At 45.3% G+C, this 14,500-nt stretch overlaps 1 protein-coding gene across 1 annotated transcript; it reads right to left on the reverse strand.

Moving 5' to 3' along the window:
• Positions 1–11,131: 11,131 nt before the first annotated feature.
• LOC112453149 (zinc finger protein Noc-like) lies at positions 11,132–14,214 on the reverse strand. Its single transcript, XM_025013720.1, has 2 exons — positions 13,833–14,214; positions 11,132–13,470 (listed from the first exon to the last, which is right to left on the reverse strand). The coding sequence occupies exons 1-2, from the start codon at positions 13,917–13,919 to the stop codon at positions 12,040–12,042; spliced, it is 1,518 nt and encodes a 505-aa protein (XP_024869488.1). The 5' UTR covers positions 13,920–14,214; the 3' UTR covers positions 11,132–12,039.
• Positions 14,215–14,500: the final 286 nt, after the last annotated feature.

The following is a 14,500-nucleotide window of genomic DNA, read 5'->3' on the forward strand; positions in this document are numbered from 1 at the left end:
TGCAACGACTGCCTCCTGTCGGATACAAATGAACGCTTTGCTTTCAATTTATTTTGGAGATATACATATTACGGCGCGTTGCTGAGAGAAATGTAGGTATAGTAACTACTCGATATTACGGGGAGAGGGAAGAAGGAGGAAGGAATTACACGACGATCAATCACGAGACTTTGTGATACCAAAGATATTAATTTTAATATCGTTTTTCATCGAGATTGCAATCAGTAATATCCATCTTAAATATTTAAATGCAATTTAAATTTACTGCGTGTACTATTAAAATTTATATTTATTCTACTACTACTTTTAAATAACTCGAATAAATCGAGTTTTCAAGCGAGGCTATATAGTGTTTAAATTTAAAAACCGCGCGAATAACTCAAAGCGAAAGAAAAGTAAATAAATTTCGTCGAAAAAATAGAAAGTTCAACACAAGTCGATTCAACTACACTTTCCTTGTTGTTGTCCCCTCAGGTAAAAGTAGCACGAATTACATCGCGGTTCATTAAGACGGCACTGCCGCGGCTGATCCTTCCTGATTCCTTGCGTTTAGATTGTAAAACGGTGCGATAAGGACCATGGAGCCGCCTCTCTCTGCCCAAAGGTATATCTACCCTCGACTACACCGGATATATACGGGCTAGCGGGATAACGCGAGGCAAGGAGATAGCTCGGGTTTAACCCCACGGCAAGCACCGCTATACCTCCTCTTACTTAGGAACTCCTTCGCTCCTTATCACCAACCTGGGCTATAACCAACCGAAGTTTCCTCATCAATGTCCCATCCAACGTGGCGTCTGCGACTTCCTGCCTCCTCTCGAGTGCCTCGTTATACGGCTTTTGTCGCTAGCATTTTACTTGGAAATTACGGCCATCCATAGCTTATATGAAAACAAAGACGCGACTGACGTCGGGTCGACAGGGCAGACAGAGATCGAGAGATCGCGGATACATAAATTTATTAAATGTCGTAATAATACGGTATATAGTAATAATAAGCGTTATAACGAGCGTTATAGCAATTTTTTGTGACATTATTCTGCATACATTTAGGAATAATTGCCGCGTAGTTATGTGTGGTACACCCGTGAAGTTATAATTATTCTCATTATCCTTAAATGCTGCGATCAAGTAATACGCTAATTATAGACTTGTACATCGACGGGGGTGGGCGATTATTTTTAAATTTAGAGATACTGAACAACGTATCATAACTGAATTATATTAGCAGCAATGATATGTCCAGTAAGCATACACGTCACCAGAACACTTCCGTCGATTGACATTTACGGAATTCTGATGCCTTTACGGGCGACGTTAAGTTGCGGAACCAGTTTCGCTAACATAGATCAAAACATGTTTACCATGAAAAAAGTAACGCGCGACAAATTGATCTCAACTTTTATATCTCCGCGGTATGTTCCACTATATACTATGTTGCAAAATACATTGTAAACCGGTTGCTACCACGCCCGTATTTACGCATCATTAATCACTTTGACCGATTTGAGACCGGTGCGCACTTCAAAATTAAGATTAAAAAGTCGACGATTAATTAAAGTCGTTAATGGTTACTTAAAAACAACCGTCTGGTGAAAAAAACACCACGAGCACGTTTACGCTCGTACACACACAGGAGAGTTAAGCCCCTTGCAGAATGCCAGGCAACAGGCAATAGGAACAGGAAATAACAAAAAAAATCGTTAATTACAACCTAAAAAATTCGAATGCTATGATTGGTTGGCAACAGGCAATAGGCACAGAATTTCCAACGTGACGGAAACTCTGTGTCTATTGCCGGTGTCACTGTTTATTCTGCATTTATACATAATTTCTGATTTCTATTCCCTGGTGCCTGGCATTGTGCAAGGGGCTTTAGTGTAGTTTCCTACCCGCACGTACTCGGTTTCTTTGTCGCGCGGCCATCTGTACTATATACATGTAAATTGAGAGAGAACCCTGCCCCTTTGCGTCCAATCCAATAATTTAACACAATTATCAGCATGAGAGAGGCAAAAGAAGATAGATTAAGTCGAACATACTTGAATTACCAGACACGGTTCTATACAAAAGTTTCGGAATGGCAATGGCACGACGTGTAATTTACGTTACGCACGAATGGTTTATATACGTGAAATATGGGACGGCGAGGGGGAAGTTCGTACCTCTGACCTCGCAGCGTTCAACACATCCCGCGATCGTCAAAGTCGTAAAACCGACGGTGCCGATTGGAAAGGCGGCATTAATGTAATAACGTATTATTAGGTATACAATTATTCGTCAGCTAATCGTAGAAAACAGTCACGTAGAAAGTCGAATTTCTGTATGGTCCGTGCGCGGCGAAGAAGGAAAAAAAAGATTAATGCTCGACCATTAAAGAAGGCCACGATATACGACCTGTACAACATTATCAGCCGTATTCCCGCGCATCGTCCTCTGGGTCCCGTAGCGAATGGCGGCCAACCGCTCAGCTGGTCGCTTACGCCGCGCCGTTGTCGTATTATGTAAATTCCTGACATCGGCTGACCTCACAATTAGTTATCCTTCGTATGTACGTACTCGCGAACTCCCGCGTCTTCCTTATGGAATTCTCGGCGATCGCATATCGACATCGGGGGGAGCTACCAAAGGCAGGAGCTGCGGGTTTCCGCGACCAACGCAGGAACGGGAATCTTAATGTTGGCCGATAGCCAGGACGGCGACTCGATTCAAGTCTAAATAACGTTAAAGTTTACAACGAGGAATGCTGTTACTGTAACGCGCGACGCCGATCGCCACCATTTTAACTACGGCTAACAGGCCTGAGATCAAGAGAAACTTGTTTACCGCAATGCCGCAATTTATTTTCGCGTAATCGCGAATTTGAAAACTTAAGTGGCTGTGCCCTTCTTCCATTTTCCTTTTTAATAAATTCTCGCGAAAAACGCGCAGAAGAGAAATCGCGTATACGAATGTATGTGCGCGGCGGCAGTTAACTGTAGCTAACGCGGAAATATACATATCGATAAGCCGTAATATATGTCGCGATGTAAAATGCTAGACGCTATAGAGAGTATACCGCTATATCGTACAGGAAGTTATGCCGCATTGCACCGTATCGTTCAATACGAAGAAACGTATCGCTCAACCTCACGCTATAAACACATACGCGATCGATCCCTTTCGACCATTTTCGTCAGGTCGACTGACATTTCGGAAGATGGACGTACGTGGCTGATACGAAGTCAACGTCCAGGAATGCGTGGACGCGCAATGCTCGCGGGATGGGAAGACCAATGGCAGGAGAGCGGGAGCAAGAGAGAGAGAGAGAGAGAGAGAGAGAGAGAGAGAGAGAGGGGAGGGGGAGGGGGGGGGGGAGAGAGAGAGAGAGAGAGAGAGAGGTGAGGTCGAATAACAGGGTGCGCTCCGATCAACATTAATCACTATCCGAAGCGAGTAGATAGCCGTCGAATGCTCGCTTTCTAAAGCAAGGTGAAGGGGTGGCTGATAGATGGAGGTGATGAATGGCTCCGTGACGCGAAGCGATCCATCATCTCGGGGCCGACATCACGGGAGCTGCCTACCGCGAGAGCTAGCGGAGAGATTTCGCGCGAGAGGTCATCTCGGCTAATTCATCATCCGGTCTGCCGCGCTTGGCTCTCTCCCTCTTCCTCTCTCTCACCCTCCCTCTTCCTCCTCCTCGTGTCTCTTGCTCCCGTGAACTCTTTCTTCACCATCTTTTACCTCATTCCTCCCGTCCACAAATTCGCTAGCTTCTCCGACTATTTTCCGCGTTTCAGGCATAGGCTGCCGCCGTTGACTGTTTACCCCGTGACAGTCGCGGCAAGAAAAGGGAGACTCTCTATCAGGGATTTTGAAGAGATGTCCAAGAGGCCGTCGGTGACGACGTTGTCGCTTTGACACCGCATGATCGATGGAAATAATGCGGTAGACGTCTAAAGTTTCTTTCGAGGATGGTGGCTCGGCAAACGAGCCGCCGAGTGACAGCCGTTCATAGAGGCAAAAGAGGGGAAATCTTCGGAATGAATCCGTTTATGTCACAACAGTCGCGTCCGTGGTACAAACAAACCCCAAGAAGGACGATCAGTCTTTTCAAGCCAGCTATGAACCGTGCGCTTCCGGAAACCTGGCTTCTGCCCCGTATCTTCAGCAATGTCGTTATTTTTCTAAAGTGCAATTTTGAATCCTTCAACTAAACTACGAATCATTTAGTTAGTGCCTTTTTCTTTCGGTTATTTTTATTAATGATAAAGAAAGAGGGCTGTGTAATCCAATCTGATGATTCAAAGTTATCATTTTAATATCAATATAAATAAGATGATAAAACGTTTATGGACATTATATTGAAACTTATCTTCCACTGATAAACGTGATAAAAAGAGAGATCGTTGAACACGGCTGCTCGTATAGCTGTTTTATAGACCATTAAAATTGTAAATTGCTTAACAATCTTATACTGCATTTCTTTTAACACTGCGCAGTGACACCGTGTTTTTGGAGCACTCACTCGGACACCTTGGGACTTAAGTCCAAAGGGTTTTTGAAAGCATTTCTGTGTAACAAAAAAATCTATAAAAATTCATATATCATCTTTAAGGTTTTTTAAAAAGTGATTTCTATACTTCCATAGGCCGGAACTGTTGTAATTCGCTTCGCAAGCGCTGAAGTCATTCCCGTGGGAATCATAAATGAAAAATCGACTGTGCCTTAAAACCTTGAAAGGCTTATGGTGTCTCTCGGCGCAGTGTTAATAATCTTATACGAAATATCCGCAAAAATTGACTAATTTTGTGAAATTATTTTACACCGAAATTATGACAATATTAAACACGTTTTAAAACACGAACAATATATGAAACTACTCTTTGGTACACGTTGGCAAAAGAGAGAAATATTTTCGCGGCGGGTTTGCGCCGATACTTCTTCGTCACGAGACATCGTCTACTCGGCTCGACGTGATCGATGGAAATAACGTAGTAGCTGTCTAACGTTTCTTCCGAAATGGGTAACCCTAAGAAAAATGGCCGGGTAGATGTCTGAGAGCTTCACGCCGCGATAATATCTATCCTGAGTACACAGACGTAACGAAAAAAGAAAAGGGGGGAAAAAGGAGCGATTTTCAGCGATATGTTATTCGAATCGTTCGCGGAGCGAACAATTCCTTGCTCCCGTACGCGTATCGAAATATGTCCTCGCTATCCGAGCTCGAGCGTTTATCGCATGATCGATTCCCTATACTTGATCCCTCCGTATACGTTACGCATCCGCTCGATTTTCCGCATCGGCGGGACAATTTATCGAAACGAGAGAAAAACAGGCGCGACCGTTTTAGCGAGTGTCCGGAATGGATTCGCTACGCGATGGCGCGGCGCGAGACTTTCTGAAAAGGCATCGTCCGGCCGAAATTAAAGACTCTCGTATAACGTGAACAACGAGGAAAAGGACGCGATAAATTAAATCCGATGAGTAGCATCGGAAATAAAAATAATGACAAACAAGTTAATAATAATAATAATGGAACATTCGAGGATAAGGTTCTCCGCAAAAACTAAAACTCTGTGAAAGGCTTTCCAAGTTTTATCCCGATGTCTAAAGTCTAAGCTAATTTAGCCGCGAAATGAGATTAGCGGAAACTGAATTTTACGCGCGTATGACGTAAACGCCAGCAACGTTTGACCTATCGATTTCATCTTCCACCATATTTCTGCCGGGAGGGATCGGGCTGTAGCTTATAGATGAATTATAGTTGCTCTTTGCTGTCGCGCATTCAACGGTGATGTATGACTCGGCGGGAGACGGTAGGTAGAAAACATCCACGATGTACGGCCTGTTAATAACAGCAAGAATGAACGAACGACTGCGCGCGCGGAACGGAGCGCCGGTACACAGATGCCGCTGGCGGCTAGACCCCCTTTGTGTTTTATTACAAACGATACGTCAACCACGATGTATGGGCTGCTTTTATCTGCGGCCTGTTATTGATGTGCTAAATTGTCCGCGCTGACTCGTAAGACTGGCCAGAACACGCCTGATAGACGTCGCTCAGGGACGCACTAATCGCACTAGCCGGGTTTCCTCGGCTCGACAAAGAAACCTACTCTTCGCAGGTAGCAACCGACCGACGCGGACGTCGAGACCCAAACCAACGCAACGCGTCGTTTGCCAAGATTGCCGGGGCTTTAGCGCGAGGCGGCAAATAAATATAATATCGCGGTAAACCCTACTCGTGTGGAGCCCGATAATGTAAACGGAAAAGAATATTCCGACTATCCGAAAATAAACAAAACGTGCGCGCGAGATCTTTTGAAATAATCAGATACGCCGCTGACTGTATTCGCCGAAACGTATGTATTCGGCCGAGCGGCCGAGTTTTTCTTTGTACGTCGACGCGTGATATAAAACGTATTACCGTTTAGTTATATATGCATTATCAGATCGCGATAATAAAGAAAGCTGGGCTTTGCCTTTCGCTTAATAGACGCCGAGCGTTTTCTCGATGAAAGCAAGCGAGATGGCTTAATTGGGAGTTCCGACATTCCCGGCGACGAAGAAAAAAAGCTAGAACTACACTACGGAAATCGTAAATAATACGTGGCGAGTCGTCTGCTGTTTTTATTTACGGTATGCTATCGACAATTTGACATTTATCACACACAATGTTATAACGAATGGCTGGAGATACCGCGACGTGAAACAGGCCGTCAACAAGACCTGACATTTGTTAACTAATCCAAGCAAGATTCAAGTTAAGCAAGCTGTGTACAAAATTCAACAGTCTGATCTCCAAAAAGATACTTTCAAGTCAATTCCGCCCGTCGGTTCTTATTTCATTACTGTCACTATTTATCGCTGACATCCCTAATAAAAATACGTCCACCGCGCTTTTATTCTCCAAACCGCTAATAAATACAGAACATACAGAATACAGCTTGAGATACGTGTGTGATAATATATATATATATATATATATATATATATATGTATATATATATATATATACACATTACATATTCGTACGCGGGCGACTTCAACGACAAAATATAAAAAATAATTAACGATGACAACCGGCATTTTTATTTCGCCGTAATAAAAGCGGATACCGTGATTTACGATGCGACAAAAGTGGGAACTCCGGAAATAGCGACTGATAGTCGTGTCTGTGTTATTGGCAGTCCGGTATTCCTTCTATCCGTAACTTCTTTTATTTCCATTAGCGAAAAAGATTAAATAGGATATCGGAGAGACATTGCGAAAGAGCAGTGTGATATTATTATACACTTTTTTCCCCCCAGAAGCTCAACGAAGAAATCGAAGACAGACTCGCGAAAGACTTATATTTTTGGCGAAAGAAGATTGGCGGGGGGAGAACCGCCGATCGAGATTGGACTCTATTAACATCGGCTAATATGCGCTTCGAATATCCTAATTTTCCACCTCAACTCGATAGGTGGGGGGGGAGGAGAGGGAGCTCTTCTAAGGAGACAGCTAAGACGCGCCATACGGAGCCGTACGTGTAACTCCGACGTGTTTCTGATCGTGACACATGTCCGTCGCAGAAAAGACGCACCGAGCGCGCTGCCAAACGCGCCCCAGCCGTTGATTTTCCACAAAATGTCTGAGCGGCTGATTGACATGTTTATTCGTAATGTAATCTCGCGGGTTCGCGTTAAATCACGTTAACGTCAACGCGGCGCGTTTGGCTTTGAAGGTTTTAATTAATATGAGGCGAAACGCGCGACCCGTTCAGTTAATCCAAACGTAAAATATAAAACCACTTTCTTTTTCCCCCCTCTGTCTCTTCCGTTTCTGCAACTTGGACGTTATACCGCGAATCCGCGATATACAAGAGACAGTAGGTTTCTTAAATAAGGACAATGGAAACGGTGCTCGAGCGACTGTGGTAAAAACGACGCGGTTGTACGGAGAAACGAAATAACGTAAATGAGTAATGTTAGAATTATAATGAAATGTGTAGCGATTAATATGAAATATGTAGACGCTTGGAAAGTTTTATTCGCGAGCCCCGCGCGACATTATTTCCTCTAATTGCGTCAGCGCAAATCTTGGAACTGATATACTCCGTTGGTTTATAGATGCAATGAATTATGAAACACGACATAAACATTAAAGGTTCACTAATTGCAAGTGATACGTCATTCGCCATCTTTATACACGCTTGTTATTTTAACTTTCACAACAGCAAAACACTGTAAAATATAATATTTTTACTTGGCGCGACCCGTTGAACTTATCAGATAGTGAAAATATGATAGATGCTAGAGCCTAGACGATGTCCTTGCAAGAAGAATTTTTAAGTACATTTATTATAATTAATTGCTTATATAAAATTCGAGTATTCCAGGAATGCGCGATCTTTCTAAATCAATAATAAGTTGAAAAAGGAACAGAGAAAACAGATTCATCTCATTATTATTCTACTTTTTAGAGTATTATAATATTCAATAACATTTCAAGTGCCGTGCATAGTTATTTATATTTCCATTCAAAGCTTGTAAACTAAAAATATAAAGCCTTATTTCAGTAAAATAAATATCGAAGCTAACGTTTTATTTTTAACGTATTTGTAAATTCACAAATCACTTATCGTGCGATGTTTCACAAAAGTTTTGCTATGAACTTCACGAAGCGTGACATTATCATTGTGATAATAAAAATGTTAATTAGCCATGTGTACGGTTAGTAATTAAAAGGCATTTCAAGATAATCTATCTAAAGCACTTGCTCATTTAGACAAAAACCTATAATTATCAACGCGCGAGCGAGGTGGGGGAATTGTTTGCATATCGATATATACATGTGTCCTTGGCACTGTTATACACAAAACGAAAAAAACATGAAGAAACATCGAGCCATTATCCGGCATTGTCAATGGCGACCTGAGGGACGAGTAAGGACTACCACAGACGTGCGCGTAAAGATTTTCGGTTACATCTCCGACAAGTTACTAATTGAGATTCAGCGACACGCATAATCGCCCTGAAATAACACGGATTCCAATCGACGGAGGGCGCCGTGAAAGGCGAAATACGGGCGGGACCATTCATCCCGACGGTTAAAATCACCGAATATTTCACTTTGCTGAGCCAGCTGAGCCTGCCACCGCCTGTCGCGGCACCCCGGCGATGGAAACGATGGAGGGATGAAGCGGACCTTCTCTCCACGACTCACTCCCACACCCCTACGACGGAGAGAAAGAGAGAGTAAGAGAGCGAACGAGCAAACGAACAGAGAGAGAGAGAGAGAGCGCCACTGACTCTAGAAACCTACGGTTTGCCACCCGCATCCCTCTCGCTGTCTCTTTTTCCCCGCTCGTCCTCTTCCCTACGCTAGGCTGCAGATTTATGCGCCCCGCCTTGCAGCGCTGATATCCGAGAGCTCACGACCCGTTCTGTCCGTAATGAAAGAAATAAATTTACTCTTCTGGGGGTGCCCCAGGGATTGGGACTCGCCGTCGTCCGTGTGCGCGCCACAGTTCTTCGCATTCTGACGGTGTTAGACGAGAGTAGGATCGCCAATTTAAAGATTTTGTCACAAGATCCGGTGCCTTTGAGTCGCTAGAGTTTGGTAACTGTAAGATTTGTATATTTTACTTTGCCGCTTGCCCGCAGCAATATAATAAATAAAGTTGCGACTGAACAAGAGCCGGGAGGCGTCTATACAGGCGAAAGGATCAAAAGAAAGAAAAAGAATTCTAACAAAGGAAAACATATTTGGTAATTACACCGAAAAAGGGCCCTGATTTATTGTAAGCACTGAATTTTCCACTTGTCTCACATCTTTTTATCTTGTCTTGTAGACAAATTAGCCTTGTCACATTAAGGACGCAGTAGATAATTTTGCTATTCATTGCAAGTCAAATTTAATGATTGGGCTATCCATTATTTACAAAGTAAAGATCAAAGGAAGTACGTAGAAAGGAAGGAAATAAAAGTACAAACGCGCGCGCGCACGTGTGTGTGTGTGTGTGAGAAAGAGAGAGAGAGAGAGAGAGAGAGAGAGAGAGAGAGAAACGTTAACTTCCTAAGATGCATAGTTAAGATATACAACGATAAGTAGATTACTCATAATCAGTATGACTATTGACAGTGATTAACAACATGATGGAATGATTGATGGTATCATTTCGTATCTGAGTAAAATGCTACGGAGTTATTTAGTTTGCGATAAGAAAGAGTAATAAATGAAAGAGTGTAATCAGAATTTTGTAAAGATTATCTATAAGGAGCAAAACAAAGTTTTCGAGATGGATAGCTCGAGACACGGCCGATTCGTCGGAAATAATTATCTTAATTGTTTATATAATAGAACCCGCGCTATGATGTACGCGTTAAAGTATGTAAAAAGATATATTAAATTTCTCTACGAGGCTTCAACGTGAACGAATAATGGGTTTGGACATGTAAGAAACTACGCCTCGTTGCCAGTGAATGACAGATTGTGAAGTGCGTTTGATAAATTATCCGTCAAGCATGACTGACGAGCGGGAGATCGTAATAGGTCAGCGAAACCAGGCAGACTGATTTTTATATCTCGTAAGCGAAAGAGGAAAAAAACACGATATGAGCACGTGAATCAAACTAAATGTCATAATAATTGATATCTCTACAGTTAACGTATATTTAGTATATTTTGAGAGCAAACGAGCAAAAGTTAAAATTGAAATACCCGAGAAATTGCGCATTTTGATAATCCAAATGTGAATATCGGGGCTTTGTAAAAAGTTGTACGCAAAAGTTTACACATAAGAGAAAACGGTAAAGCAAAACGCTAAGCGGTAAAAAGGAAGGAGTCGGATTAAACGAAAGAACAATATAGTAAAACACGCAAAATACGTGGTAGAAAGGATTAAATAATTCTACAAACATTGTTTTTATTAAAGCGGTATGGAAACTCAACGATATTTACAAAAGATATTTACAATGCGGATAAGGCGTATTGGTACACCGTGTTGTTCTTCTTTCATTAGATTGATTAGAATATTCAACACAACGCGTGAAACAATGTGACGTTAAAAGCAGTTACGATCCGATACGCTCCCGGATATAAACCCTGATAAAAGATCATCCCAGTTACGGTCAGCCGAATTTCGAAAAGAAAATGATAAAACAGATTCTCTGTGGAATTTCAATTTTATTTTCGTTTATTCTGCAACTCGGCATTCGGTATCTTGCCTTACACAACTAACGATAATAAATTACAACGTAGTATTTCGTCTCGGAGATATCTTAGACACGCTCGTCAATAATATATCCTTTCCTCGTCCGATTTCTCGAAAGAGTAGCGTAATATCACAGTTATATCGTGGACACAGATGCCGCGCGCGCGCGCGCTATCGAACGCATTTCAGCACGAGAAAGGCTCGCGTTTGCGGAGCGTCGGGAAACATACAGTAGTAACGCACTTTGCAATCATCTTTCACAGACGTAACGCGCCGTCTGCGAAACGCGAGGATGTGACGTTACAACGAGAGATGCATCGGAAAAACTGAAACAGCACGCGGATTCGGAAGCGCAGTCGGGACAATTCCTCGTGAGTCGCGTTGAATCCTGCGTAGGAAAGCAAGGCTCTTTTGTTCGTCCGGCAGTTGCGACAATATTTAACTTACAGCTGGTATGTGTAAATCCTTCCCCCTACATGGTAAACCGGATTTTAATAGAGATGCGTATCATAGATGTTTCCTTAAGAGAATGGTCTCGCGATGCAACGTTAACACTGTCAAGTTGTTTCATAAACTTTAATCATAATCTTCAATGTACACATATATTTATATTTATATATACATATATAGAATTCTTTTAAATAAATCTGTATTGTACACATTGGCTATTTACACAACAGTCTCAGACGGCAGGCTCGTCCGCGTTTAAATTCATTTTGCACATTGTCCGAATTGTACACTGAGAGAAAAGGGGGAAAGAGAGACAGAGGAAGAGGGGGGACGAGAGAAAAAGTCTCTGCGAAAGATCCTACGAGGTCGTGCCACCCTCTCCCTCCCATCCTCCCCGCGATATATCCATCTTAGGGATGTACAGCGGCGCCGATTCGCTGTCCGTAAACCGCGTACGGCGAGTAATACGGTCCTAAGGCGTTGAAAGCGCTGTACGGCGATGCGGCGAGCGAGGCCGGCAGCGGACCCGTCGGCGGCTTGCCGTACGGATGATATCGAGCGCCGAGCGGGCTCAGCGACGGCGCCGGATAGGAACCGCCGCTGGCGCGGTGTAGGGTCGTCGACGGCGACAGCAGCGGATGCGGATGCGGATTGCCGAGGAGCGCCGCGGCGGAGGCCGCCGCCGCCGCGTGGTCGCCACCGGTCAGGCTCGTGTGGCTACGCAGATGCTGGAGCAATTCCTCCGACGTGGCGAACCGCTTGCCGCAGTACGACTCGCCGGCGATCCAGTTGCAGACGTAGGGCCGGCCGCCGGCCAGCGTGGACGGATAGGACAGCGACGGTGGCGGCATCGGGCCCAGGGAGGATAACGCCATTGCCAGGCCATACTTCTGGTGGTCGCACTGCGTGCACCCGCTCGGACAGCTACCCGCGCCCATCATGATCTGCGCACTGTGCATGCTGTACTGGCAACCGGTGCAAAAGGGGTCCTTGCAGACCGGCACCAGGGCCTCACCCCCGGCTGGGGTCTTGACGCGGGCGTAACTCAAGTACGGGTTGGCGCTGGTCGGGCCCGCCGACGGATAACCGCCGACGGACAGCAGCGCCGCCGCGTGATGCGAGAAGGGCGACGCGCCCGCGAAGGGCGGCCTGAAGGCTGGATTCTCGGCGAGGCCCGGCGGACAGCACAGCGGATTGCCGGAAAATCCTGGAAGACCGGGTTTGTAAGCGGCCAGATTCGCGTCCTTTGCGTGCGCGCCGGAGAGGATCTCCATCCCGGATCGGATGATCGGACTGGCGCCATTGTTGTTGTTATTGTTGCTGCTGCTGCTGCTGTTGCTGTTGTTGCTGCTGCCGTTGTGGCCGCTGCGCGGGGAACCGTCGGTCTTCTCGCGGTCCGCGGGGGTCTTCCGATCGACCGACGGCGTGCCGCTGGTCGTCGTTGCCGTCGCTTGGCTGGTCGGCGACACAGACTTTCGGCTCACAGGCGTACGATTGCCGGACGATTTCTTGTCCGGGTGCGTGTTGTCACTGACACTGACACTATCCTGACCACTGACACTATGCACACTGGCTTTGGACGTGGGTCTACCCTCGTCCGAGGTTTTCTTCGTCACGACATTGACCTCGTACGGTTTGAACGCCAGCGACTTGCCGTCCATCGGACTGCCGCGGGTGTTGCGCTCCATTTTTGCGGCCGGCGGCGATTTAGCATTCGTGGCGATGCTCATGCCCTTCGAGTTCTTTTCCAGAGGCGAGATCAGCGGTTTCGTGGGCGAATCCGCTCCGATCTGGCTGCATGTCTGCGCCAATAGCGCCAGTGGACTCTTTTTCGCGTCCAGCTGCACAACACAAAAGAAAGCAGAATTATAGACAAGATTGCAGAAAGATACAGCTCTGACTCTCATATTGAGAACATATCGCGGAAAATGAGGTATATATTGATCGAAGCTAACGATAAGCGATAGTTATCCTCTGCTTCAAGTTCCGTCGGAACACGAATGGGCGACTCGAACAAAGAAAATCATGAAAAATAATGGGAGAAAAACACCGCGACTCTAAAGTTTTAATTGTTCTCGCATTTATTCTCGTTTTCAACGTGAAAATAATTATATTTTTTACCATACTTTTTGGTCAAAACCGACAAAGGTGTAAAAAAGATGTAAGAATTTGAAGGAGGAACAATGCGAAGCACGATACTAACCGTAGTTGAAAGCGGCGAAAGGTAATCCGGTTGTAAATACTGATTGTGTCCAGTAGTCAGCATACTGCCTTCCTCGAGCACAACCATTTGGTTACCCACTAATTGATCTCACTGCACTTTGAAACCAACAACGGATATTGACACAGACACCGTATGCGTGGGCGAAACTGAATCGCGTCGAGCCCAACCGAATGTGGAGGGCCAAAACGAGGGAGATCTACGCGAGGACACCGCGTTGAGACTGCGCCTCTCCGTCGGGAATCGATCACCGTCGCGCGGCCACGTATCCTGGCGCAATGGGCGACGCGTACACCACGAAATCCAGGAAAATAATGACGGCTTGCGCGCAGCAGCTCGCTCTCTGGCGCTCTCTGCCTCCGAGCCGAAGTGCTATCCTGGTGCCGTCTGGTGGAATCTCGCCTTCGAACCAGTAATGCCGGAATGGGATCGCGGCTTCCAGCGGTTTTCTCCCCTCTGTCCGCGCACACAAGGACGCTCCATCTGTTCGTGTGACGACAGTCACACACGATTAGACGGAGCGTCCTCGTGTACGTGGGCAGAGGGGAGAAAACCGCTGGTAGCCGCGACCCCATTCTGATATCGCTGCTCCAAGCCCCCACCTTCGCCCCTTTGCCCCCCTAACCCCCCTATCCTTGACGACCCGGGGT

The sequence above is a fragment of the Temnothorax curvispinosus genome, unplaced genomic scaffold, assembly GCF_003070985.1.
Source record: "Temnothorax curvispinosus isolate PA1 unplaced genomic scaffold, ASM307098v1 QBEX01004092.1, whole genome shotgun sequence".
NCBI lineage: Eukaryota > Metazoa > Arthropoda > Insecta > Hymenoptera > Formicidae > Temnothorax > Temnothorax curvispinosus.

Bases quoted from the DNA above. Each gene is read 5' to 3' on its own strand.
- LOC112453149 (XM_025013720.1), bottom strand. From the start codon at position 13,919: ATGGTTGTGCTCGAGGAAGGCAGTATGCTGACTACTGGACACAATCAG. The intron at 13,471-13,832 runs GTTAGTATCGTG...TGTGTTGTGCAG, and splicing joins TTTCGCCGCTTTCAACTACG to CTGGACGCGAAAAAGAGTCC.